Source organism: Pelobates fuscus, chromosome 8 (genome assembly GCF_036172605.1).
Source record: "Pelobates fuscus isolate aPelFus1 chromosome 8, aPelFus1.pri, whole genome shotgun sequence".
Classification (NCBI taxonomy): domain Eukaryota; kingdom Metazoa; phylum Chordata; class Amphibia; order Anura; family Pelobatidae; genus Pelobates; species Pelobates fuscus.
The window spans coordinates 56657742-56685184 of NC_086324.1; the positions used below are offsets into that span (position 1 = coordinate 56657742).

General features: G+C 37.5%; 1 protein-coding gene across 2 annotated transcripts in view; it reads right to left on the reverse strand.

Moving 5' to 3' along the window:
- Nucleotides 1-27443, reverse strand: part of LOC134571543 (aldehyde oxidase 2-like) — an 88964-nt gene that overhangs the window by 26661 nt on the left and 34860 nt on the right. For both annotated transcript variants that reach the window (XM_063429877.1, XM_063429878.1), the window contains exons 7-16: nt 25192-25376; nt 22122-22311; nt 20524-20613; nt 16093-16268; nt 15547-15652; nt 15132-15254; nt 14935-15031; nt 13666-13790; nt 11524-11654; nt 1444-1531 (exon numbers count right to left, since the gene is read on the reverse strand). In XM_063429877.1, the coding sequence (XP_063285947.1) occupies nt 1444-1531; nt 11524-11654; nt 13666-13790; nt 14935-15031; nt 15132-15254; nt 15547-15652; nt 16093-16268; nt 20524-20613; nt 22122-22311; nt 25192-25376 (1311 nt within the window). The remainder of the gene's footprint in view (nt 1-1443; nt 1532-11523; nt 11655-13665; nt 13791-14934; nt 15032-15131; nt 15255-15546; nt 15653-16092; nt 16269-20523; nt 20614-22121; nt 22312-25191; nt 25377-27443) is intronic.

A 27443-nucleotide genomic window follows, 5' to 3' on the forward strand; every position in this document is an offset into this window, starting at 1 on the left:
TGTATTTACTCTGTTATTAAATAATCTCTGAAAGCTAATCTCTTATGTGGGATATTTAAGCCCTGTATATTAATTGTGGCGAATTTTACCATATTCTATCCTGTTTCTCTCGCACTTGACCTTTCTTCAGAAAAATTCTATAAGCCCGTAGCGCTAAGCCTTCCATACTCAATATCCAATCACACACAGTCATACTAACATTTTTACTATGGTCTCTAATCTTAAGGGACCTTCTTCTAAACATATTAGTTGCCTTGTCAAGGCAATCACTAAGTTCTACTAAGAACTTATGGGCGGAATACGTTGATCTATTGTGGCAGAGTGGAAAAAGAAAAGGGAGGAGAAGAAAAAAAAAATTAGTCTTAATCTTTACCTATGTTTTAATATTTCCTTCTATTTCCACCTTATTCATGTGTTATTCTTACTTCATTTCTATTTGTGCCTATTGTGCCTATGTCCTTTTATTTATTTACTACTGTTAATCCAAATTGCACACACATGCTATTCATTAATATGCCGTAATATCTACTTATTCTAGGTGCATGTAATTAATGTAAAGTACCTCATTTAATCTCTATCGTTTCACTTTATTTCTAACTTCTAACATTAATAATATACGTGTCTACCCGTGAGTTCAATTCCCTTTTGGTTCTGTGTGTCAGCTCGTTTTTACTGCATTAATAATATTTTATTCTATACTCATCTTTATTCCGAAATTTCGGTTTTGGATGACCAAGTAGCAGATGAAGAAACATAGATTTCATTATTATTATTACTGGTATTAAGATTTATTTTTTCACACACTATTCATGTTTTATGATTATTTTTATTTTTGATCTTTGGCTGGTTTCTACAGGTTCCTGTATATTTATTATTTTAACTACTCATGGCAACTTCCTTGTTTTCAGTCTTGCCTCTGTAAGGATTGGCCTAAAACTGGACCTGAAGGGATTAATATTTGACTAGTCTGTATCCTGGCACTCTAAATTAAACACGCTGGGGTTTTGTTCACTAATTTGAGAATTGAGGAAAATTAGCAAGTCAAGTCAAGTACAGATTTTAGGTCAAAACCAACCAAAATGGCACCAACTCTGGTATTTTTCCAATGCGGCTATTTTGGCGTACAATTACAATTCATTGTAATTTCTCCACAATTCTAATTTTAGTGCAAAAGCTTGTGCATGTCATAAGCAGAATACATGTCCAAACTTTCGTGGATTTTCTTGCACCTTAAACAGAAAGTACGGAACTTCAGGGGTGGCCACATGCAGACACAAATAAACCCACCCTGCTAAATAGGGATCAACTTTTGCTAAATTGCAGTAAATGAATCACCTATGGCAATCCAATCAATTCATAATTAATGTATATTTCACGATGTGTGCTACACTGTTTTACTTATGATGCACGAACTGTTCCATTTCCTTTGCATGTCAAACTAACCTTATATTTTCCAAGGAATCTAGGCAGGTGCTTTGACATTGATGAATCCTCTCTTTGTTTAAGTACTGAGTGCACTAAATGACCAGTCCTGAAAGTGTAAAACATAAATTTAGAAAAATAATCAAGATGGATTTATGATTGGCAAAGGATTCTGGGATAATATATCAACAAGTAGCAAGAATAAAAGATCACAATAAATATAAAGATCACATACATGCAATGTAATACAATAAACCATGCACAGGAGGAATTGATAGGATTATTGCAAATATTAATTCAATATAGTTGAATTGTAAAATGTCCTCAAATAAAATATCTTCCCAGCTCAGGTATTTTTGTCCATTCATCACTATTTCATTAACAACCTCGAAGGACTTTCTCGAAGGCAAAGGAAATGTCATCCTGTTTTTCCACAATGTATATCATACTTAATGTGATATGCTAAACAAGTATTAGTCACTTTCAATGCCACTAAGGGTTATTTACTAAAATGAGACTTATTGAAAATAGAATTATGCACAAATCCTTTTCAGTTGCAGCAACTTAATCAACGATCAATCTGTCAAATAAATCCTGGTGGGATTGATTTATTCGGGCATAGGTCACCAGGAATATGATTCAGTTTGTTGCAGCCAAAAAGGAGCTGCACACAAGTCTAGTCGAAAAGTTAAAATGTGGTTTTAGTAGAGGTCAAATCACTTTAGCCTCAGTGACTGAAGCTTATCTGAGATTCCATGTGTTTGTAACCAATGTAATTTTAGCTTTTTTGTTATGTGTTAATTCCACAGTGATTTAAGTTAAATTGCTTCTATACCTAATATATATATATATATTTTTTAAAGACAGATAGGGCTTTTTTTATTATTATTATTATTTTTTTTTTTATGTCCTATATGTGTATATATCACCAGCGTCTGGTTGTTAACTTTTGTCTGGGAGTGCATGTACAAAAAGATGGCCTTTTTCTTGTCATGAACCTCAAAGATCCCAGTGTGGATGGTCCTTCTCACGTGGAGTATACAATAGATGGATGTGATCAATGGAGGCTGCTGGAGTTTCAAGGTATGACATCATATAATCATCTTGAAACCTCTATAGAAAGCGTGACTGGGCATTCACAGATATTCCTGCAAGCCTAGGAAACAAAGACCCTTTTTCCTGTGATTCCATTGTCACCAATGACACCAAATTGTTTTATGAATCTGTCATTTGTTATACCCTCAGTCTGACAGCCTTATCAGCCCCAGATATTGCAGAATATATCCCAGTGAACCAGCCAGACCTGCAGAACATTGTGATTGCAGAACACCCACCTATTTGCAAACCTACACAATGCGAGACTAGCAATAGTCTTACACAATTCTTACCAGCTTCTATCCTCTTGCAATACTGTGACTCCATATGTCCCAATGCAAGGCTGCAGCTCACATCCCATTTGCCAACACTCCATGTTTAATGGCTCAAAAAGCTATTGCCCACTACCTATCCCCATGCCAGTCCTGCGGTGCATATCACAATTTTAAATAGAATATTAAGAAATTGAGAAAAAAAAATTATATATAAAAACAAAAACTAAAAATCACACTTTTGGGTTATACTTATTTCTACAAAACTATATAAAATTAAATCAAAATAGATTCACTTATTAATCCTGATTATTAAATGCATCATATGAATAGGACTATTTAATATGGAGTCAATTTCAGCCAAATTTATCAGTATTATTTTTTTATATGTCATACATATTGAATTTTAATTGCAAGTTTAACATTGTCAGTCTTACCAATTCATTAAACCCATTGTTATATTCTGATGCATTTTCCAAGTACAATTTGCGTTTGCCTGATTATGAGGAACTTTTAAGGTCACATAACAGACATGACGTTTACTTTCCAGAAACGTTATGTGGGAAATTGACAATATATGTAGTACCACATTGACCATTGTCAAACTTTCCAAACAAGCAAAGATCAACCCTAGCTAATCCTACGTAGCCCTAATACTAGCTAATCCTAACCCAAGTTAATACTAGCCTGCCTGCATTAACTTTAACTGTTAAACCTTTTAACCCTAACTAGCCCTAATACCAGCCATGACTCTAACACTAAACCCATAGTAACCTTAACCATATACCAATCCTATAGTAATCTTAACCATATACCACCCCTAACCGTACAGTAACCGTAACCAAACACCAACCCTTACCCTAACACAGAAGGCCCCCTCAACTGAGGAAGATCTTATGATTATACAGTACAGAGTGTTCTGTGAGTGCTCTATACTGTGGCTGGAGAACATGAAGGTATATCCCACTCTGCTGATGATCTATATTTGATCACTGTATGTTTTCTTTTTTTTTATGCTGTGTGTTATTTTCAGTGGAAATTAATAAAATTAACCCCTTAAGACCGCAGGACGTACTATGCCGTCCTTATTTGGGCGGCTCTAAACGCCGCAGGACGGCATAGTACGTCCTGTGCGGTCTTACCCCCCACGTGGCCGGCGGCACATGGCCGCTGCAGATCGCGGTCGGGGGACATGCCTGGCCCCCCAGGCAGCCCCCCTGTGCCTGGGGACCGCGGTCTGCAGCTTCTGATCGCAGTGACAGGCTGTCACTGCGATCGGTATTTACCATGTGTCAGCCGATTTGAAATCGGCTGACACATGGAGCCGGCCGCATTCTCCTGCAGCAGATCGCGGTCGGGGGACATGCCTGGCCCCCCAGGCAGCCCCCCTGGGGTCAGTGACCGCGATCTGCACTGTCAGGCTGCAATCAGATCACACTGACAGGCTGCCATAGCCTGTCAGTGCGATCAGTGTTACTATGTGTCAGCCTATTGGCTGACACATGTAACTGCAGCCATTAGCCCCCTACAGATCGCGGTGGGGGCATGCCTGTACCTCCCAGGCACTCCCCCTGTGGCCAATTACCGCGATCTGTAGGAGGTGATCACAGTGACAGCCAGTCACTGTGATCACTGTTAGTATGTGTCAGCCAATGATCTCAGATCACAGACACATTGTCTCTGCCCCTCTCCTCACCTCACTTCGATCTGAGAGAGAGAGGCAGAGAGATCGTGGTTTTTGCAGCTCCTGTGGAAAAAGAAAGTTTAAAATTTTTTTTAAAGTTTTAAAATTTAGATTTTATTTAACCCTTTCAGTGCTGATCACAGCATATTACTGTGATCAACCTGATTAGGGTATTTATTTATTATTATTTTTTTGGATCAAAAAAAAAATATTTCAAATTTTTTTTGATCCTTTGTGTCAGTCGCAGCAACCCAAATCTCCATTACCCTTTCCCCGCTGCCGTGATCACTATACTGTACAGTATATCTGCTGTACAGTACTGTATCAGTGATCACTGTGATCAGAGGGCTCTCTGATCAGACTGACCTTTTTTAGGGTTATTTTTACAGATCAAAAAATAACCCTTTCAGTTTTAAAAACTTTTTTGGGTCAAAAAAATTATTTCTAATTTTTTTTTACCCTTTGTGTCAGTCGCAGCAACCCAAATCTCCATTACCCTTTCCCAGCTGCCGTGATCACTATACTGTACAGTATATCTGCTATAGTAGCTTGTTTTACCGACTACTCTGAATTCTGGATTCCCCTGACCTTGGCCTGTCCCTGTTTACGCTAGCCATTCTAAAGTGGCTACACCAAACAACTCAAAATACTACATTTGTAGTACTTGAAATGTGACTTCCCAATAAAAAACTGATCACAGGGTTAATGCTGTGATTAGCACTGAAAGGGTTACAAAAAATAGTTTTTTTTTTCGTTTTTTTTACTTCTCTAACTTTTCACACAGTGACTCTCTATGTGATATCAAAGATCTATCTGCCTCTCTCTGCCTCTCTCTGCCTTCAGATCAAAGTGTATGTGGGGTACTGTTCTATTCATGTGATATAATAAAAACCTGGAAACATGGTACATGTAGGTACTGTTATATTCAAAAGACAGTGTTAAATCAAAATACTAAGTCTCTAGTGCACTAACTAATACATGGGCCCAGCATTTCTGTTAAAATGGCTAGACCTAACATCTCAAATTATGCCATTTGTTATACTCTGGGGTGCCTACTTTTGAAAATGGTTTGCCATAACGGTGGGAATGTTATTACCCAGGCTGCCATACTCTCTGAAAAGCTACATAGGCCCAGAAAATAATATTGGCAAACTTACAAGCTGAAAGGGCATCTAATATATTTCGCCCTGTGACTTATCAGTAAAATCTGAAATAATAGTACGTGGGGGTACCGTTATATTCAGAAGACAGTGTTAAATCAAAATACCAAGTCTCTAGTGCACTAACTAATATCTGTATTATGACATTTCCAGTGAAAATGCTATTTATCTGATTAAAAAGACAAAAATCAAAGTAGAAATCGCTACATGGGCCCAGCATTTCTGTTAAAATGGCTAGACCAAACATCTCAAATTATGCCATTTGTTATACTCTGGGTTGCCTTCTTTTGAAAATGGTATGCCATAATAGTGGAAATGTTATTACCCAGGCTGCCATGCTCTCTCAAAGGCAAGATAGACCCAGAAAATCACTTTGTTAAATTGCCAACTTTGAAAAGGACATCTAATATTTTTGTCCCCATGACTTCCCCCCCAAAACAGAGAATCTAGTACATGGGGGTACTGTTACATTCAGGAGACAATGTTAAATACAAATAGTGAGGCTTTGTTGCAATAACTCATATCAGGAATATGAAATGTCCTGTGAAAATGGAGTTCATGTGCGTGAAAAAGCACAAATAAAGCTATAACCCCTATGTGGGCCCTTCATTTCTGATAAAGTGGTTAGACCAAACATCTTGCAATGCACCATTTCTTATACTCTGGGTTGCCTACTTTTGAAAATGGTATGCCATAATAGTGGAAATGTTATTACCCAGGCTGCCATGCTCTCTCAAATGCGATATAGGCCCAGAAAATCACTTTGCCAAATTTCAATGTAATAAAGCCTAAATGGATAAGCCGTATATATGACTGTGTAACTTTCCAAAATACCATAAAACCTATACATGGGGGGTACCATGGCGCTCGTGAGACCTCACTGAGCAGAACTAGGAGTGTTTCAGGGCAGTAAACTATATACTAACAATAATATTATCAGTGAAAGTACAGATTTTATGTGAAAAATGCAAAAAAAAAACAAACAAACACTAAATTTGGCTAGGGTTTGTGCCCAAGTGGCTACTACAAAAGACTGGGCATACCCCATTTTGAATACCCTGGGATGTCTACTTTTTCAAATGGTATGCCATGATGGGGGTAATTTTCATTTCTTGGCTGCCATACGGTCTCAAAGGCAGCCTGGACACTGCAAACTAATCTGACAAATTTCAAGGTGAAAAAGCATAAATGGATAAGCCGTATATATGACCCTGAAACTTTCCAAAACCCCATAAAACCTATACATGGGGGGTACCATGGCGCTCGTGAGACCTCACTGAGCAGAACTAGGAGTGTTTCAGGGCAGTAAACTATATACTAACAATAATATTATCAGTGAAAGTACAGATTTTATGTGAAAAATGCAAAAAAAAAAAAAAAACCACTAAATTTGGCTAGGGTTTGTGCCCAAGTGGCTACTAGAAAAGACTGGGCATACCCCATTTTGAATACCCTGGGATGTCTACTTTTTCAAATGGTATGCCATGATGGGGGTAATTTTCATTTCTTGGCTGCCATACGGTCTCAAAGGCAGCCTGGACACTGCAAACTAATCTGACAAATTTCAAGGTCAAAAAGCATAAATGGATAAGCCGTATATATGACCCTGAAACTTTCCAAAACCCCATAAAACCTATACATGGGGGGTACCATGGCGCTCGTGAGACCTCACTGAGCAGAACTAGGAGTGTTTCAGGGCAGTAAACTATATACTAACAATAATATTATCAGTGAAAGTACAGATTTTATGTGAAAAATGCAAAAAAAAAAACCAAACACTAAATTTGGCTAGGGTTTGTGCCCAAGTGGCTACTAGAAAAGACTGGGCATACCCCATTTTGAATACCCTGGGATGTCTACTTTTTCAAATGGTATGCCATGATGGGGGTAATTTTCATTTCTTGGCTGCCATACGGTCTCAAAGGCAGCCTGGACACTGCAAACTAATCTGACAAATTTCAAGGTGAAAAAGCATAAATGGATAAGCCGTATATATGACCCTGAAACTTTCCAAAACCCCATAAAACCTATACATGGGGGGTACCATGGCGCTCGTGAGACCTCACTGAGCAGAACTAGGAGTGTTTCAGGGCAGTAAACTATATACTAACAATAATATTATCAGTGAAAGTGCAGATTTTATGTGAAAAATGCAAAAAAAAAAAAACAAACACTAAATTTGGCTAGTGTTTGTGCCCAAGTGGCTACTACAAAAGACTGGGCATACCCCATTTTGAATACCCTGGGATGTCTACTTTTTCAAATGGTATGCCATGATGGGGGTAATTTTCATTTCTTGGCTGCCATACGGTCTCAAAGGCAGCCTGGACACTGCAAACTAATCTGACAAATTTTAAGGTGAAAAAGCATAAATGGATAAGCCGTATATATGACCCTGAAACTTTCCAAAACCCCATAAAACCTATACATGGGGGGTACCATGGCGCTCGTGAGACATCACTGAGCAGAACTAGGTGTGTTTCAGGGCAGTAAACTATATACTAACAATAATATTATCAGTGAAAGTACAGATTTTATGTAAAAAAAAGAAAACACAAAAAAAAACGCTAACTTTGGCTAGGGTTTGTGCCCAAGTGGCTACTACAAAAGACTGGCCATACCCCATTTTGAATACCCTGGGATGTCTACTTTTTCAAATGGTATGCCATGATGGGGGTAATTTTCATTTCTGGGCTGCCATGCGGTCTAAAAGGCAACCTAGGTCACTCAAACCAATCTGTCAAATTTCTATGCAGAAAATAAAATAATGGACAAGTCGTATATTTGACCCTGTAACTTTCCAAAACCCCATAAAACCTATACATGGGGGGTACTGTTTTACTCGTGAGACATTTCTGAATACAAATATGTATGTTTTATTGCAGGAAAACCGAATAGTATTCTGACATTAACAGTTAAATTGCCATGCTGAAATTGAAAAATAACAAGATTTCATAATTTTTTCAAGTTTTTTAGATTTTATTCATATAAAATGGAGTTCCATACATGAATGTTTGATATTAAATGAAAGCCCTGTTTCCCCTGAACAAAATGATATATAATAAGTGTGGGTGCACTTAGTATGAAAGAGGTAAATTATTGTTGAACAGACATATAGTAAAATTCTGTGGTTTGTTTACATTTTTTTTGGATCACAACTTGTACATTTGGCTGCGGTCTTAAGGGGTTAAAAGTGGGAACAAACAAAACAAAAGAATATTGTAATTACACTGCTGATTATAAAGACGCAAATCTTTACATTGTGCATTGTGGAGGTTTATTGCACACTTAATCTTTTTGGATACTGGAGATGATAGGCCACAATTCCAGAGATGTAATAGGAGTACGACGAGTCCCCAGCATCTTGTTTACACACGCAACAGCTAACCCATTAAGAGTATCCTAAGTCCTGTGAATAATAAACCCCATCATTATCAGTATGATTTTATCTGCTTGAGAAGTTACAATTCACAGCATACTGAATGCAGGTGTTACCCCATAATCTTACACAGAACTCTAATTCTAAATTCACCCTAACCCAAACGAGGCTATTATAAACGCAATCAATATGTTGCATTATTCTGAATTCAGGATAGTATCTCTCAGATATAATGGTGTGCATCTTCTAGTCTTACAATACTTTCTGCAGTAGAACACAATAAGTGAATTCAGAACTTTTCCTTTCGGGGTTATGTTTAGGTTTGGTATTGATAGAAAGGTATAAAGACATAAAACGAATGGCCTTCTGTTTCACTGCAGCAAACCTCCAGTAAAATGCTTAGTAGGTTGTAACAGGAAATGATTCAAATATCTTCCAGCCGTGATATGATATATACGTATATATAACATATACGAATATGTTTATCTTATAATTACTGTTATTTATTCTATATAATTACTTTTGTGCCTGGTATTCTGTGTTGTGTGCATTTTATTAACAACAACTGGAAAGATATATGTGGTAGGCAGTAATATCTGTAATTAAACTCGTCTAAATAGCTTACAGGAATTTGACTCCTGGGCACAGTAATATAACAAGCCAAAACAGTGCACAATGAGGAATTAGTTCTAGACATGTACTTAACCCAACAACTTCTTTATTCCGTGTGATTGCATGTATGCACTGGTTAGGGTAAAACATATTCTTTCACCCAAATGATAATGTATTAAAAAAAAGCACACATGTATTCCCTGTCTGAATGATTTATATTACAGTAATTTCAGGCACGAAGCTTTTGCCTAGGCCAATAGTTATATTAGCTTTAGAACACAGTTTGCCTAGGTAAAAGCCTTTTGCTTAACTAGTATTCAAGTAAATAGTGTTGCACATTTCTTACAGGGTTTTTTTTTTTCTTCAGATTTCAATATCCTTTGCCCAAGAAACAGGTGCAGTGCCCAGTCAACCTGGGAAACTGGCCCCATATCACCTACAATCACTCAAGTGGTCCCTGTTCAGCTATAAACACCCAGGCATCCTCGGAAAGTGGGTTCCTGCTTGCCAATAACTGCCTAGAATACCACAAGGAAAGGGTCCCATTTTTGCAAAATAGTAAACAGGGAACACAGGAAAGTGGCCTTTGCTTGCCAATAAATGCCCAAAGTGCTCCAGGAAAGTGGCCCTTACTTGCAAATAAATGCCCGAAGTGCTCCAGGAAAGTGGTCCATGCTTGCCAAAATACTCCCAGGCTCTACAGGAAAATGACCTAGCCAAGAAGCAAATCTGATTTAAGAAAGATACCTGATGGTCCAAGTTTTTCCTATAAACCTCTTTGTCGTGTATTTAGGAGATCACTTTTGTAATCTGGAGTGTCAAGAATATTCAAAGCAGTGATGTCCTATATCACACGATATAGTCCACTGGTTTCTCAGGTAGATTGCAAGAGGTAAAAAAGGCCTCATGCTTCCTACCAATCTACCATCTAAGCTGAAATACTTTTTTACCTACAAATGAGGAGACACAATGTACATTGTACGTGGGAAATAACAGTACAGGAACAAATGCCTTGGAGTTTTCCATTTGAGAGATTTGGTGTCGATAATGTCACCTTGGGTGTGCAAGATGTGATTCTCTCATAACAATGAGTAAATAACCGGTATTCTTCCATGTGATATCTACACAGAAAATGTTTATAAATAATTTTGGTTTATGCTTGTGCCACAAACCTATCATTCTGTGACATTTTAGTCTTCCCCAAATTTACTGTTTTCTTCATTAGACTATATTATATGTGTATTGTGGTAACTGAAATCAAGGTTTTATCTGACGTGAGCAGCTACAGTATGTAAAATAGAAATACAATAATATCCACTGCACAGTAGTATAACACTATAGATATGATCAATAAAAGGACAATGAGAAAGATAAGTTGAGGAGGGGTATAGAATGGTAAATAATAGGAAAACATTCAAATACATAATTACAAGGCATTGATGGCATTAGTTGGGCATTCTATATAGGCGTTACTGAAACCCTCATCTTGTCTACATTTCTGTGGACACAAACATGATATATCTGCTTTTAAATACCTAATGCCTGACATGTCTGGAAAGGGGTTTACGAACCCTACTTAAATACTCAAGTCAGAGCTGTACATCGTTAATGCCAAGTGTCTGGAGTTATAGGAAGTTGTGTATGTCCTAGTGAAATCAACAATTTAGTTTCTGTATCAACACTTTTTTTTTATCCTCCCTTACTTATGGACCCATTCATCAAGCTCACCTGCATGGTGGTTGCATCTTGGTCCCCCATCACCTGGTTTACAACCGAACTCATCACACCTTTGTTAAAATTTGCTTTAATTAACACAATAAAAGGGAATAAGACTTTATCCTTTCACCACGGTCTTCACTGATGATAATAAATTTATCATTTGCTGCACAAAGCACTTACTTGAGTGCCGCTACTGCACCGATTGCAGCCAGAGATGCTGTATAAGGATTCTCCACCTCTGAACTATCTCCGCATTCCATGTTGCACATAACGAAATCAGATGGGACATTTATAGCAGATGCCACTGTGGCCTGTAAGGATTATAACATAATTTATATATAATTAGAAACATTTTCTAGAGCTTGGCATTTAATGCCACAATATTACATTTTAAAAGAGAGCTGTAATTTTTTTTGGAATTTATACCATTGAGTAAAACAATGAAAATCACATATAATTTGTGTTTCATCAGATCTTTGTTTTTCTTCTAAATTCATATTACAGATTTAGGAAATTACACGATAATCCAGTTCAGGCAAGGCAAAGCCAGGGAAAATATATCAAACGAAGAGGAGAAGTAGAAACATTGAATCATTTCTCCTCTTCTCTGTATTCTTCCTCTATGTTGACTGCCAAATGCAAAGTACAAAGTTTATAACAATACAGAAAGCTGGATATGGAGGTATGAATTTGTACATTTAATTTTCATTTCACGCCTCACAAAGATATATCTGTTAAACATACTATTGAAAATCCTGGGAAGGGACAGTTCCCCTTTAAATAAATCATAATATTATCTTAGTAACACATACAATTCTTCTGATGACACCCAGCTATATCTCTCCTCCCCGGACTTCTCCCCTGCCGTCCTACAACGTGTCATCGCTTGCCTTTCTTCCATCTCTGACTGGATGTCCTCCCGCTTTCTGAAACTCAATCTCTCAAAAACTGAGCTCCTTGTCTTTCCTCCTCCTAATACTGATCCTCCTCTTTCGCTCTCCCTTCAAGTTTCTGGTACTAACATCAGTCCATCCTTGCAAGCGCGCTGTCTTGGCGTCATACTTGACTCTGGTCTCACCTTTGAACCTCACATCCAGCATGTTGCCAAATCCTGTAGATTCCATCTTAAAAACATAGCCCGCATCCGCCCCTTTCTTGCACCAGATACTACCAAGGAGCTTGTCCATGCTCTAGTAATTTCCCGCATGGATTATTGTAACCCTCTCCTGATTGGTCTTCCCAAAAGCCGTACTGCACCCCTACAGTCCGTAATGAACGCTGCTGCTAGACTGATTTTCCTCTCTAGTTGTTTCTCTCACACCTCACCCCTCTGCCAGTCCTTACATTGGCTTCCTGTATGCTATAGGAGTCAATTCAAGGTACTAACTCACACCTATAAAGCACTGAACAACTCTAGCCCCTCTTATATCTCCTCACAGATCCATAGGTATGTCCCTTCTCGGTCTCTCCGCTCTGCCCGTGACCACCTCCTGTCCGTTGTCCACACCCGTACGGCCAACTCGCGCTTGCAGGACTTCTCGCGGGCGGCTCCCTTCCTATGGAATAGCCTGCCTACCACCATCAGACTCTCCCCCTAGTCTTGCATCTTTTAAGAAGTGCCTTAAAACCCATCTCTTTAGGAAAGCTTATGGCCTCCAAGACTAACCCTTACCTCACATACCTGTCTCTTGCCCTCTCCTAAAGGGCAGCCCACCTTATTTGATTGCAAATTCCTGTCCTAATGTGTTTTACACCCCACCTCCTATAGAATGTAAGCTCGATTGAGCAGGGTCCTCTTCAACCTATTGTTCCTGTAAGTTTATTTGTAATTGTCCTATTTATAGTTAAATCCCCTCTCATAATATTGTAAAGCGCTACGGAATCTGTTGGCGCTATATAAATGGCAATAATAAATAAATAAATAAATGTACAACTATTTTATCCTTGTGTGCTACACTGAGCTTTTTTTTTTTAGAGGGTTTTATGACATATACTAGTGCTATCAACATGTAAAGGTATAATAGTTAAGTTTAGTAATTTCAATTCCAATTATAAAATATTTTAGTGTATCAAATTGAATTTGTTTTTAATATTGTAAAGTTCAAAAGCTATTATAAAGGGGTGGAAACGTCAATTGCATAATTGAAATAAAACATAACAAAACAGAACTACACACTAAAGGCAATTGTTTAGATATAAGTATGTTTATACTAATCCCTTTTGAAAACATATTGGTAGCAAATGTGAATGAATGTGAAGCAATGTAAGCAACAATTATAAAGAACATATAATTAATGCAAGTTTGAAAGGCAACACCATTACCTGTACAGACAAAGGATCCCGTGTAGAGAGAATGACCTCCATTTCATTATCTTCTCCTCTTGGTATGACACGAAGGGTTTGAGATCCTATGCGATGGTCATCGGAACCCCCAATATACTCCTCACCTGTTCTTTGAAAGGAACACATAAACACAGCACTCAAGAGATAGCCAAACAAAATATCAACATATAATTTTATAAAAGGATTAATGAAAGGTAGAATAATGCACCTGTATTCCATCAAGATGTGTCTCAATTACCCCTGCTATTACAAAAATTGTGGTTGGCGTGTAGAAACAGAGGAGATGGTCAACACCAGAGTATAATTAAGAGGTTTGCTCAACGTGTGCTGTGGCGTGATAAGCTGAGAAGGACCATTGTAGAGGTCCTGTTCCTCTGCTTGGTCTGACAGGGAAATACAACTAACAAGTACTGTGTGTTGAGACACACACAAGGGGGTCAATAGACACACAAGGGGTGTGCACTTTGCAATATTGTAAAAAGCTCTGTAGAATCAATTGGCATATTATAAATCTATTAAAATGGTAGTATCTTTATAAAAGGACCAAAATATCACTACTTAATTATGAAAAGTATATTAGGGGTAAATAATGCCATCTTGGTGATTTTTAAAGCATTCGATCACTGGTCTTGTGGATTATCATGATGTCTCCAGAACCCCATGTTGGCATTATTTTCCCATAAGGCATGGTGCACTTGTGCATTCATTTTCAAACAACTTGCAATTCTTTTGGATTTTGGGTGATATTGATTGATACAAATTCCGCAACTCCGTAACGTCATGTGGATGTATCATGAAACAAATTAAATGGACAATTGTGAACCGTTTCTTTTATTTTAATGTTTCTGAAATAAAAATTTAAACTATTTGCCCACTCGTGACCCTAGTAGCAGTGGAAAAAATTATCAGAACAATACTTGACTCTGCCAGACCAATCATGTGGTAACTGGCCAGCACAAATTAGGAGGAAAGATAGAAAATGGTCTATGAGGGTCAATATGAACCGCATATTAGTTTAAGTACGGTATAATACCTCCTTTATGCCCCCCAAGTGCCATGCTTGCGGGTGAATAGTGCAGATACCTCCTTCCATATAGTATAATGTTTACATTATTCCTTTCCCACGTGTAGCTTCAAATAATACTAAATTCTGTAAATCAGTATCGGATAGTCAATCCAAACAATAAACACATATATAATGAAAAACAAATATATAATAAAATAGTATGAATGGTTACTTATTTTCACCTTCTAAAATATGATCCACACTTTTGAAAGCCTCATCCACATTTCCATGTTCCAATGTTCTCACTGGCTCAAAAAACGAATCATTCTTAATGGCATCCTAACGAATATCAAATGTAAATTTTTAAGTTCCCTGAAGCAATGCAAAAAAAAACAACTTACAATATCAATTTCAAATCTTTTTTCTAAGTGTTTCCTACCTGAATGGAAAGTAGGACAGGTTCCAGATCTTCATAACATATCCTTATTCTTGATGCTCCTTGATCGGCATGAGTCTGTGTGTCAGCTACTACAGCACATATCACTTGCCCAACGTATTGAACCTAAATTATATAAGTAACAAGGATATAGAATAACAGAAATGCACTGTGCAATAGCTGTAAGTATACCATGGGGCTACAGCATATTACAGTAAAGGATTATTAATATGCCCTACCCAAACTGGCAGGGTTACCATGTAGGGCCCCATTGGGCATTTGAACTATGGTCAGTCCTGGCTTGTGAGGAGCATACCAAACTGATCCTGCCTCAAATGTCAGTGCAGATCCAAAATGTGAAGTTCTCGATGCATGAGAGATGTAGCAACACCATTTAGAGCTATACTACTGATAATACCTTGTCATTGGCAAACATGTTTATGTCATTTATCCCAGGAACATCAGCAGCTGTTATTACATCAACTACTCCTCGTGCTTTCAATGCATCCTCTTTATGTATGGACCTGAAAAAAACATTAGAATGTCCATTAAATAATAAACCTTGACACTGTATCTTACTGAAAATTCTGGGGTAGAGGAAGGTTCCTCTGTCACCGATCCTAAATTGTATATTAAAGTTGCAAAAGAGGACCACAGTACACTTCAAGTAAGAAAAATGGAAAATAGGTCATTGCGACTGGCATGTACTGAATAGATAGCAATTAACACTCTTGGTGTTTATGTGTAAGTTACCATGTGAGAGGGTAGATAGAAGACGGGGAACAGCGACTGGTGATGTAAGAGAAGTTGCTGTTAGAATCAGGAAGCTAAGATTGCTATATAAGAAAACTAAATAGACAGAAAACAATTTAATAAACACAGATTCTGCCAAGAGAAAGGGATAGCGTTTTGGGCATTACGGTGGAATGATATAGTTGTTACATCCTTGATGCTATATACTTACATTATTTTTGCATGATGTCTATTGCTAGTCACTAGGGCCAGAAATAATTCTCCTTCCATGGGTGTGTCATCATCTCCATCTTCAATTTCCTCTTCCTCAATGGTTTGCAACACACGAGACTGTTGCACTGTTCCATGTCCATTCATGCTTTCATGTAGATGACTCCGAACTTCATCCTACCCAGAAGAAAAGTATAATTTCCCATTGAATATACAGGCATACATCCTTACTTGAATATGCTGAGTTGATGAGGAACTGTCCTTCCTCTGTGAATTATACTCAAATAAAACATTGGAAATTATCTATACATTGTTTCATGTGACGCTCCATCTTCTTTTAAAAGTATGTCAAAGTAACACAACTAGCACCGTAACCACTACAAAATGCTGCAGTGATGCTGGTACCAGGAGTATCCTGGAACTCCCTCAACACAACTAGTACAACTAGACTCGATACCTGGGGTCGGCCAGGCACCGCTACCTGCCTCTTAGAGAGTCAGAAGGTCTCAGTCTGAGCTAAGCCTGTTGATGACCTGATGCTCTTGGCCAATGAGCTGGCTCTGGTTTGACTACTTACATACTCATAGAACCATAACCACTACTGTGAACTGGCAAGGCACTTGACATCTGGTTTATTACAGGCACAGACAGCCTAACCCTAATCCTATATACTAGTGGTAGTGTGCTGGTGCAGCGCTAAAAGTTTATATAATTTTAACAGTTGTGGATATTACTGGTAACACTTGTGAATCAATTTAAAATGTGGGTATATACATGGACAGTACCTTTTGGTATACAAAGAATGTCCTAAGTAGATATTCAATACCTTAAAAACAAAATATACAAAACATAGTGTAAACTGTGACAAAAAAGTGAATTTCAATTAAGAGTGAAAAGTTCCCACTCACACTTTGGAGAGCTAATAGTATATAGCTCAATTTGATAGCTTGTGGGGTCCGTGAAGGCGACCCTATCCCTTCTTTTTGGCTGGATATTCTTTAAATTCTGAAATGTTGAAACATATATATGGTGCAGTACCGTATGGTTCCAAATATGTATAAAAAAGAAGAACAGGTGGGTACTTACAGACACAGAGCCATCCACATCGGCTCTGATCAAGGGTATATGTGGTTAAGGACCACACACCTTCTTTAAAAGAGCAGGAACAATGCCAGCAGTGTTATAAAAATATAAGTATATTTATTAGCATAAAACTATATATAACAATATAAAAAACTATGTAAAGCAATATAAAAACACTGGATAGGCATATAAAAAGTCCAAATATATAAAGACCGGTGTATTCCAAGCTCCAGGACGCGTTTCGCTGTAACAGCTTCTTCAACTGGATAAAAAAGTCTTTATTTCTTCTTAGGGACCAGTTCCTGCTTTTATACCTCTTTAAAAGTCCAATCCTAGATTATGAGTCCGTAATTCCGCGGGCTTTCTCCATGGAAACGTGACGCCCTGCGATTCACGTCTCGTTTTCGTTTGTTTCCTGGTTTTTCGCATCACTTCCGGTCACGTGTCGCTCGGCCGATACGTCATGCGTTCCACCTTGCGGTTCACTCGGCCGATACCCGGAAGTGTGCGAAATCATTTTATAACAGTGGGAGGTAGACATGGGAGATTGATTAGGCGTTTTAAATACATAGCAGTACAAATAGTATCTTTTTGTTCCTCTCAATGAGAGGAATCTATGGGTATCTAGTAATTTATTTTATCATGAGGGAAGAAAAACCAATATATAATTTCTATTTCAAAAAATATATATATTCAGGAGATCTTATATGTATTAAGGGAACATGAATTATAAACATATAAATATGTAAATAAATGTCAAACAAGTCATAAAGTGCATATGTGATGTTGTAGGGGGTCCTAACTTAAGGCAGTAAGCAAAAGCATTTGTTAATACATCTGTTAAATAAAATATACAATATAAAGGAACTATAAAAGGCATATAAAAACCCCAATATAAAATGCAACATATAAACAGTACCTCAATGAGAAATAAAACATATATTTATTTTAAAAAATGGCACATCTCAAAGTCCGTATTAAGACCATATGGGATGAGCGTATTTAATTTAAAAATCCATTCCATCTCGTTCTTACTCATCTTTGTATCAAAGTTTCCTCCTCTCCAATTTCTGGAAGAAATATAACTAAAGGGTTTGAGAACCATAGTGTCTCGGCCCATTACAAAATTCACCACAATTGTGAAATGGTTGGTACCCAATTTTTTGCGATCCAAAAACTAGAAAGAGATTGGAGAGGAGGAAACTTTGATACAAAGATGAGTAAGAACGAGATGGAATGGATTTTTAAATTAAATACGCTCATCCCATATGGTCTTAATACGGACTTTGAGATGTGCCATTTTTTAAAATAAATATATGTTTTATTTCTCATTGAGGTACTGTTTATATGTTGCATTTTATATTGGGGTTTTTATATGCCTTTTATAGTTCCTTTATATTGTATATTTTATTTAACAGATGTATTAACAAATGCTTTTGCTTACTGCCTTAAGTTAGGACCCCCTACAACATCACATATGCACTTTATGACTTGTTTGACATTTATTTACATATTTATATGTTTATAATTCATGTTCCCTTAATACATATAAGATCTCCTGAATATATATATTTTTTGAAATAGAAATTATATATTGGTTTTTCTTCCCTCATGATAAAATAAATTACTAGATACCCATAGATTCCTCTCATTGAGAGGAACAAAAAGATACTATTTGTACTGCTATGTATTTAAAACGCCTAATCAATCTCCCATGTCTACCTCCCACTGTTATAAAATGATTTCGCACACTTCCGGGTATCGGCCGAGTGAACCGCAAGGTGGAACGCATGACGTATCGGCCGAGCGACACGTGACCGGAAGTGATGCGAAAAACCAGGAAACAAACGAAAACGAGACGTGAATCGCAGGGCGTCACGTTTCCATGGAGAAAGCCCGCGGAATTACGGACTCATAATCTAGGATTGGACTTTTAAAGAGGTATAAAAGCAGGAACTGGTCCCTAAGAAGAAATAAAGACTTTTTTATCCAGTTGAAGAAGCTGTTACAGCGAAACGCGTCCTGGAGCTTGGAATACACCGGTCTTTATATATTTGGACTTTTTATATGCCTATCCAGTGTTTTTATATTGCTTTACATAGTTTTTTATATTGTTATATATAGTTTTATGCTAATAAATATACTTATATTTTTATAACACTGCTGGCATTGTTCCTGCTCTTTTAAAGAAGGTGTGTGGTCCTTAACCACATATACCCTTGATCAGAGCCGATGTGGATGGCTCTGTGTCTGTAAGTACCCACCTGTTCTTCTTTTTTATACATATTTGGAACCATACGGTACTGCACCATATATATGTTTCAACATTTCAGAATTTAAAGAATATCCAGCCAAAAAGAAGGGATAGGGTCGCCTTCACGGACCCCACAAGCTATCAAATTGAGCTATATACTATTAGCTCTCCAAAGTGTGAGTGGGAACTTTTCACTCTTAATTGAAATTCACTTTTTTGTCACAGTTTACACTATGTTTTGTATATTTTGTTTTTAAGGTATTGAATATCTACTTAGGACATTCTTTGTATACCAAAAGGTACTGTCCATGTATATACCCACATTTTAAATTGATTCACAAGTGTTACCAGTAATATCCACAACTGTTAAAATTATATAAACTTTTAGCGCTGCACCAGCACACTACCACTAGACCTACTTTTAAGATAAGAACTTGGTGTTACAGCTGCTCATCCGTTTTCTTCACTTTGCATATTAGCGCTAGTACTACCTTGTTTTGTTTGCTAATCCTATATACCTCTAAGCTCCTGTAGCATTGAAAAAAAACTTAACTTTTCCAAACCATACCTCAACACAAAACCCCTATTCCCAAAATGCTAACTGATCCCAAATCTCTTCAACCCAACCTTTACCTTTGTTTTCTCAATTGCAACAGAGTTGATTTGGGAGAGCTTTAAAATGTATTCTTAAAGTGGATCTGCCACTATTCAGTATCTTATAAAAAATATATTTCTGCCTAAGGTCACATTATAATTAGTCCTGCTCAAAATGCAACTTTGCAACATCAATATTTTATATTAAGGCACAGCTCCTAGCCTCCAGACTAGATAGTAATTCTATGATTGTGGGCAATGATCGGGGTAGTGCCCGCTGTTTTTATGAAAATACACTCAATGAATTTTGTTTGCACTTTTGTCTGTATAGAGAAAGTTGTGCTGTCATTTTTATGTAGTTGGATATTTTGTATCACACCCCTGCATGTGATTCTTGTATGTTTGAAGAAAATTTATAATTCATTGAAATCTCCAGATTTCATTCCAGTAAGTTACACTTCAGAAATCAACATCAGAATGACATAGTCAACAAATACTTACTTGGCTCATGTGAAAACCATTTGGAATCATCTGTGTTTGGTCTTTCAATGACTTGTTGTTTTGTGCATAATATTTTGTATTTTGATTCTCCTAAAAAAAAAAGAGAGAGAGAGAGAGAAAAAAATCAACATATAAGAAAGCTTTATTTATAGCTTTGGCTTTGAAATCAACACAAACTGCTCAGAAAAATACAAACACATATATTGGAATGGTAAAACCATCCTGTTAATGGACTTTTTAAAACAAAAAACAATACACAACTCATCTGACATAGGGAGCTTCTGAAAGGAAGACACAGACCACTGCCTTAATAACACATGCCCACTGGGTGTCCCTAAGTGCGTGGGATAAATAATAAGGCCCCCTAGTGTGCGGACCCTGGTGCAGTCGCTGATCACAGACTTCTATTTTAACATTAATGTTTAACACTGTGACAAGCATCAAGTTCATCAATTAGTTAATCAATTATTCTGAAATTAATAATTTGGCCATATCTGCCCTAATTCTAGCATCATTTGGAACACTTCATTTTAATTTATTTCTCATAAATACAGTGATTTTCAGAAGGAAGCATTTCTTTTATAGAAACTTGCTTCTAAAAATGTTGAATTTAGCAAATAACCATCTCAGCTATTCTAAGAGATACATGTGCAGTAAACCATGCAAACACCTGCGTAGAATGCCTTACAGCATGGAATGAATAGCGTATAATGTTGAGAAAAATGTGTTCTAGGGTTATCAAAGAATCACCCCAGGCGCATTAGCATTGAAACATACATAATCATAGAGTATGAGCTCCAGCCCTCCAGTCTATTACATAGTGTAACAATTGGAGAAATATGTTCCGTCTTATGCTTATCTGACATCAATTTTGTTTTGACAAAGCAAACTTAAAGAATATATAGTTGACCATTCAGAACTGCCCATTCTCAGACTTTCCCATTTACATCAATTGAACCCAATTGAAGCCTCGTGTGCAGTACAGTCCACTGCAGACATACTGCGCATGCATCCTCAGTTTCTCAGTTCAGTGCAATGCGCATGCAAATTTCAGTGGTTGAACATGGATTGACAAGGTGCATTCCACAGTATAAAAGAAATATCTACAGGCAAATAGTAGGCGCTATATATTTAGTGATAGTGAATATAATTATTTATTTATTCCAAGTGAAACAATCTTAAAACAAGCTGCACCTTAACGTGTAAAATAGCTCAGAAAAACACCACTATACAATTGCAAAAAATAAGGTGCGCTATGACTTTAAATAACTTAATAGTGTACAATACAATAGTAATTCTCAATATTGTTGTTGAAAGTGCATGTGCAATGTGCAACAAGGTGCATTCCACCACCACCTTCTCAGTATAGCCCCTGTTACATCCTTGATGCTATATACTTACATGCAAGATCTGTAAGAGGGTCATGTTTATTCGTAGTTTATTCATAGTTTATTCGTGGTTTATTCGTTGTTTAACAAACAATTTATTAATACAAAATAGAAATAACTCGTACCTGGAAAGTTCACTAAAGAAATATACAAATAACAATTGGCTACAGAGACATTAACTAAAAAAAAACAAACAGATGGATGACTTACAGGAGTGGAATTCTGGAGAAAGTTCACAGTTTGCTTTAATTCTTGTGCAACCTGAAGGTAGAATTTGAAGAGGAAGCTTATTGCTAGAGTTTTTTCATAATCGGCCATGCCAGCAGTAGCCAGATCTAGAACAGAATCCTCTTCTAGAAATAATCTGCAAGCTTCATCCAGCATTGCATCATCCCAGCGCCTGAAGGAAACACACACTCAACTCATCATGTCTGTGCAACAAATATTTCTCAATTATTATTATAGTTATTAATTATACAAGTGTTCTAGACTATGGACAGTGCAATCAGCAGTAATTACTGTTTATTTAATTGTAGTGTCAACTGTCCGTAAAGTTGATTTGAGCTACACACATTTTCATCCACACCATTTTTTTTGTTTTTTGTTAAATTTTTGTGGGGGGAAGTTTCATTCATTTTAACAATCATGTTCTTTATTTAAATAAACATTTACTAACAAACATGTATAAAAACAAAGTCATATCTCATTTAAAATGTTTGAATTTACATTTCCCGTAAGCATGTGTAAACACAGAACATTGAAAAAAAAAAAAAAAAAGCTATGTAAAATATATTGGGTCACATTTGTGTATTTTGGTTTGCTGTAAGGGTTGAGATCCAATGATGGTTGAGTCAAAAAAGCAGCAAACTGACAAAGCAGTGGTGTAATTTTGTGCACATTTTTCATTAGAAAATGCAGGCTTCCCTTTTGTTCTCTGTAAGGATTATTTACTGAAATGAAAATAGAACTGACTTGGTGATTTTTTTTTTCATTTCTATTCTTTAATTTACCTTCAAATTCATTCAAAATTAAAAAAAAAAAATTGAATTCATTCGGACAAAACAAACCTTTTCTCCATAAACAAGCTTACATTTTGTACTTGAAGATAAATTAGTGATAACATGGAGGATCAATCATGCTCATCTTAAAAATGTGTCTGTTTCAGTAGCTAGAAATGCTGTAGAGGTAACTGTGTCTTATAATTGTACTGTATATATTCTACAAGACATATTTAAAATTAGAGAAACAAAAGAGAGGAATCTTACTACTTGTATCTTCCTGCTAATATACCCTATAAGTCAGCATTTCCCAATTAGTGTTCCGCGGAACCCTAGGGTTCCACAAGAACAAAATTGGAGTTCTGCAGTGATTCGCCCTGTCCGGTGGCCAAAGCATTTAGGTCCACCCTATGGGTATCGCTAAACAGGGGTCCGGTTAGGCACTGCAGGTGCCTAAGACCGGGACTGGACCCTGTTGTATGGGATGCAGACAGAGTGCGCAGCCTGGAGGGAGAGGGAGCACAGCGGGGAGTGAGTAGCTGCCGACCTGGCACACCATCCTTAGCCAGCAGCCTGCAGCACTGAATGAACAAAAAAAGTAAGTTAAACATATGTGTGTGTGTGTGTGCGCATGTGTATATGTACCTGTGTCAGTGTGTGTATCTGCCAATGTGTGTGAATCTGTGTGTGTATATGTCAGTTTGTATATCTGTGTGTCAAGGTGTGTGTATGTGTCACTGTGTGTATATATGTGTGCCAGTGTCTGTGTGTGTCAGTGTACCTGTCAGTTTGTGCATGTGCCAGTGTGTGTGTATGTACCAGTGTGTGTGTATGTATGTGCCAGTGTGTGTGTGTATCTGTGTGTCAATTTGCATGTATCTGTCAGTATGTGTATCTGTGTGTCCGTGTGTGTATCTGTGTACCACTATGTGCCAGTGTGTGTGTATGTGTGTGTGTGTGTATCTGTGTGTCAGATACATACACACACACACACAGATACACATTGACACACAGATACACATACAAACACAGATACACACACCTTGACACACACTGGCACATACACACACTTTGACACACAGATACATGCATCTTGACACACAGTGTGTCAAGTTGTGTGTATATGTGTGTCACGGTGTGTGTATCTGTGTGTCAGTGTGTGTATCTGTGTGCCTCTACGTGCCATTGTGTGTGTATCTGTGTGTCAGACACACACATATACACACTGACACACACTGGCACATACAAACACAGATACACCCACTTTGACACACAGATACAAACACACACACACAGATACACACTGTGTGTCAAGGTGTGTGTATATGTGTATCAAGGTGTGTGTATCTGTGTGTCAAGGTGTGTGTATCTGTGTGCCACTATGTGCCATTGTGTTTGTATCTGTGTGTCAGATACACACACACAGATACACACACTTTGACACACAGTTACATACACACACACACAGATACACACTGTGTGTCAATGTGTGTGTATCTGTGTGCCAGTGTGTGTGTGTGTGTGTGTGTGTGTGTGTGTGTGTGTATCTGTGTGTCAGATACATACACATATACACATTGACACACAGATACACACACTGGCACAAACAAACACAGATACACACACCTGCACATACAAATAAAGATACACACACTTTGACACACACTCTGACACACAGATGCACACACCTTGACACACAGATACATACTGTGTGTCAAGGTGTATGTATCTGTGTGTCAAGGTGTGCGTATCATTGTGCCACTATGTGCCAATGTGTGTGTATCTGTGTGTCAGATCCATACACACTGACACAGAGATACACACACTGGCACATACAAACACAGATACACACACCTTGACACACAGACACACACCGCCACATACAAACACAGATACACACACCTTGACACATAGATACATACATACACACACAGATACACACTGTGTGTCAAGGTGTGTGTATGTGTGTGTCAAGGTGTGTTTATCTGTGTGTCAGTGTGTGTATCTGTGTGCCTCTATGTGCCAGTGTGTGTGTATATGTGTGTCAGATACACACACAGATACACACTGACACACAGATACACACCAGCACAAAGACAAACAAGGTTTATGCAACGGCGCAAAAGTGCTTTTTTGGGGGGGAGGAGGGATCCACCATGTTGATACACTATGTCAAAAGGGGTCCACGTAAAAAAATAATTGGGAACCCCTGCTATAAGATAATAAATAAATCAATATAAATAAACAGAATAAATAAAATACAGGATATTATTGATACATACCTCCCAGCGAGCTGCTCGCTTGCAGTCTTTGCAAATACACAGGCGGATTCAGAGCCTCCATAATAAATGCTAAAGGCCAGTATGAGATCAGTTCCCTCTTTCAACACAGCCTTCATTGCAGCAACTATGGAAGGACCTGAAGTTCCCCATCTCTGAACCTGTCTGAAGGCTGACACAAACTCCGACTAGAAACACAGGAGAGGAACACTGTATCAGTATTGTATGGAGTGTAAAGAAAGTCTATCCCCAGATCACCTACTGGGAGCCATCACAGAGGGCAATATAGCCCTACAATATGCAGTAAATTGAAGTATCAGATATGGCTTTGCCCAGATGAAACAAGCACTAGTACAGACACACAAAAAAAGATAAATGTATAATATAATGTTATCTGTACTAGGTTAAAACATACAATACACACAATAAATAAATGTACATTTCTCACAAAAAAAGGCATCCCAGAATAAAAATGTATGTGATGACTGACTTTAACCCCTTAAGGACACATGACATGTGTGACATGTCATGATTCCATTTTATTCCAGAAGTTTAGTCCTTAAGGGGTAAAAGGGACAAAAGTAAAACATAAATAAAAAACAATAATAATACTTGTTTATTTATATGCATTTGTGAAAATATCAAAGTTAATTCGCTGGCAAGAGAAATCTGTTGCACATATCGATGGTGATCTCCAGCCTAGGCTGCCCCACAGCTATACTATAGAAAAGGTATCCAGGGTGCATGGTAGGTGTGAATACACGGTGGTAAGTCGGATAGATAGGGCTTGTTAATGTCTCACAGAGAGAATAAAGAACATTAAAGCACTACCAGAGATATCTAATACTCACCCACACCTCATTACAATACCCAACAACTAGTTAAACAATCCAAACAGTAAACTGGCTACTTTTAACTATATTTTGCGTAATCAAAAAGTTTACTGCATTCACTTTTTGAGTTGTAAAGCGTTTACAACTTTTTCAGGGCTAAAGTTGAGCAATTAGATTATTCTAAAGAAGTAAAGTAAAATGTGGGACTGTTGCTGGCAAAATTAATTTTCAGATATATCTAAATATATAAATTTGGATAAAATAGCTATATACACATACATATACATATCCAAAAATTACCCAGATCAGTTCAGGGGTTCAGGAATTTCCTGGAAGTCATTTGTTTGACCGACCGCACGCATGGTCCCATGCCCAAAACAGTTCCAAAGAATCAGGGCTTGCGGTCGGTCTAGTTCGGTAGTTTAAAAATGAACAAACTACCGAACACAGTCAATAGTCTTACCCTGGAGCTTGTTCCCCTTGTTCGAGGGAACGTTTCCACTGAACAGTGTCTTTCTAAGTGTTGTCGAACCGAACACAGGTGATCATGGAAGTCCAGTGGTGTTCAGAAGTTTCAGTATCCAAAAATAGTTCCATGAACTCGACGACCAAACACCGCTGCCTGTGTTCATGCGAATAAGATGGCTGTCACCTCGTGGTCGTCCATAGGAATTGCGGCCACCCAAACAAACACTTAGAACACTGAGGTGGAAATTGTTACAAAGTAGGCAATTAGGCTTAACAAGCTCCAGGGTGGTCTCCTGTTTGTGCGGCTGTTCGTTTTCCGAACCATATAGTCCAAATACACGAACGGAGACTTTTATATCACATTTTACAAGGTCCATAGTCTGTGGGCAGGAGGCTGGCAAGCAGGCTTCTCCAGGAACTCATGGCAAACTCACTTGAAAAGGGGATTTTGTCACAGTTATATACTTTGGAAGACATCAATTACTTTAAGAAAGATTGGATTAAAATCTCTCTTCTGAAAAAATTATATTCCCTGAATGCATCACAGAAACTGATTAATGAAGGATAAAGGATTACAGGGCTGTTACGATACATTGATTACTATTCAGTGTCCATCAATGTATGCACCAGAAACTAGTATCATTATTACTTAGAAACTTCAACATAACAGGTATATGAAAAGTTATGTAAACTTATGGGGAAAAAATAAGTTTAATTTCATATATAATAATTTTAAGTCTTTATAAAAAAAAGGCAAGACCCACCTTTGACTATAAAAATGAATTTTAGACAAAGAACTAAACTGATAACACAGAGCTAAAGAAAAACACAGTGAAATGCTTCAAAGTTAATCGGGGTAATTGAAGATTTTAGTCAGGGCTCAAAATTCCATTCACCATCTCAATTACATATGTGATTCAGGGAAAGCCAGAAAGTCATCAGAGGCTTTTTTTG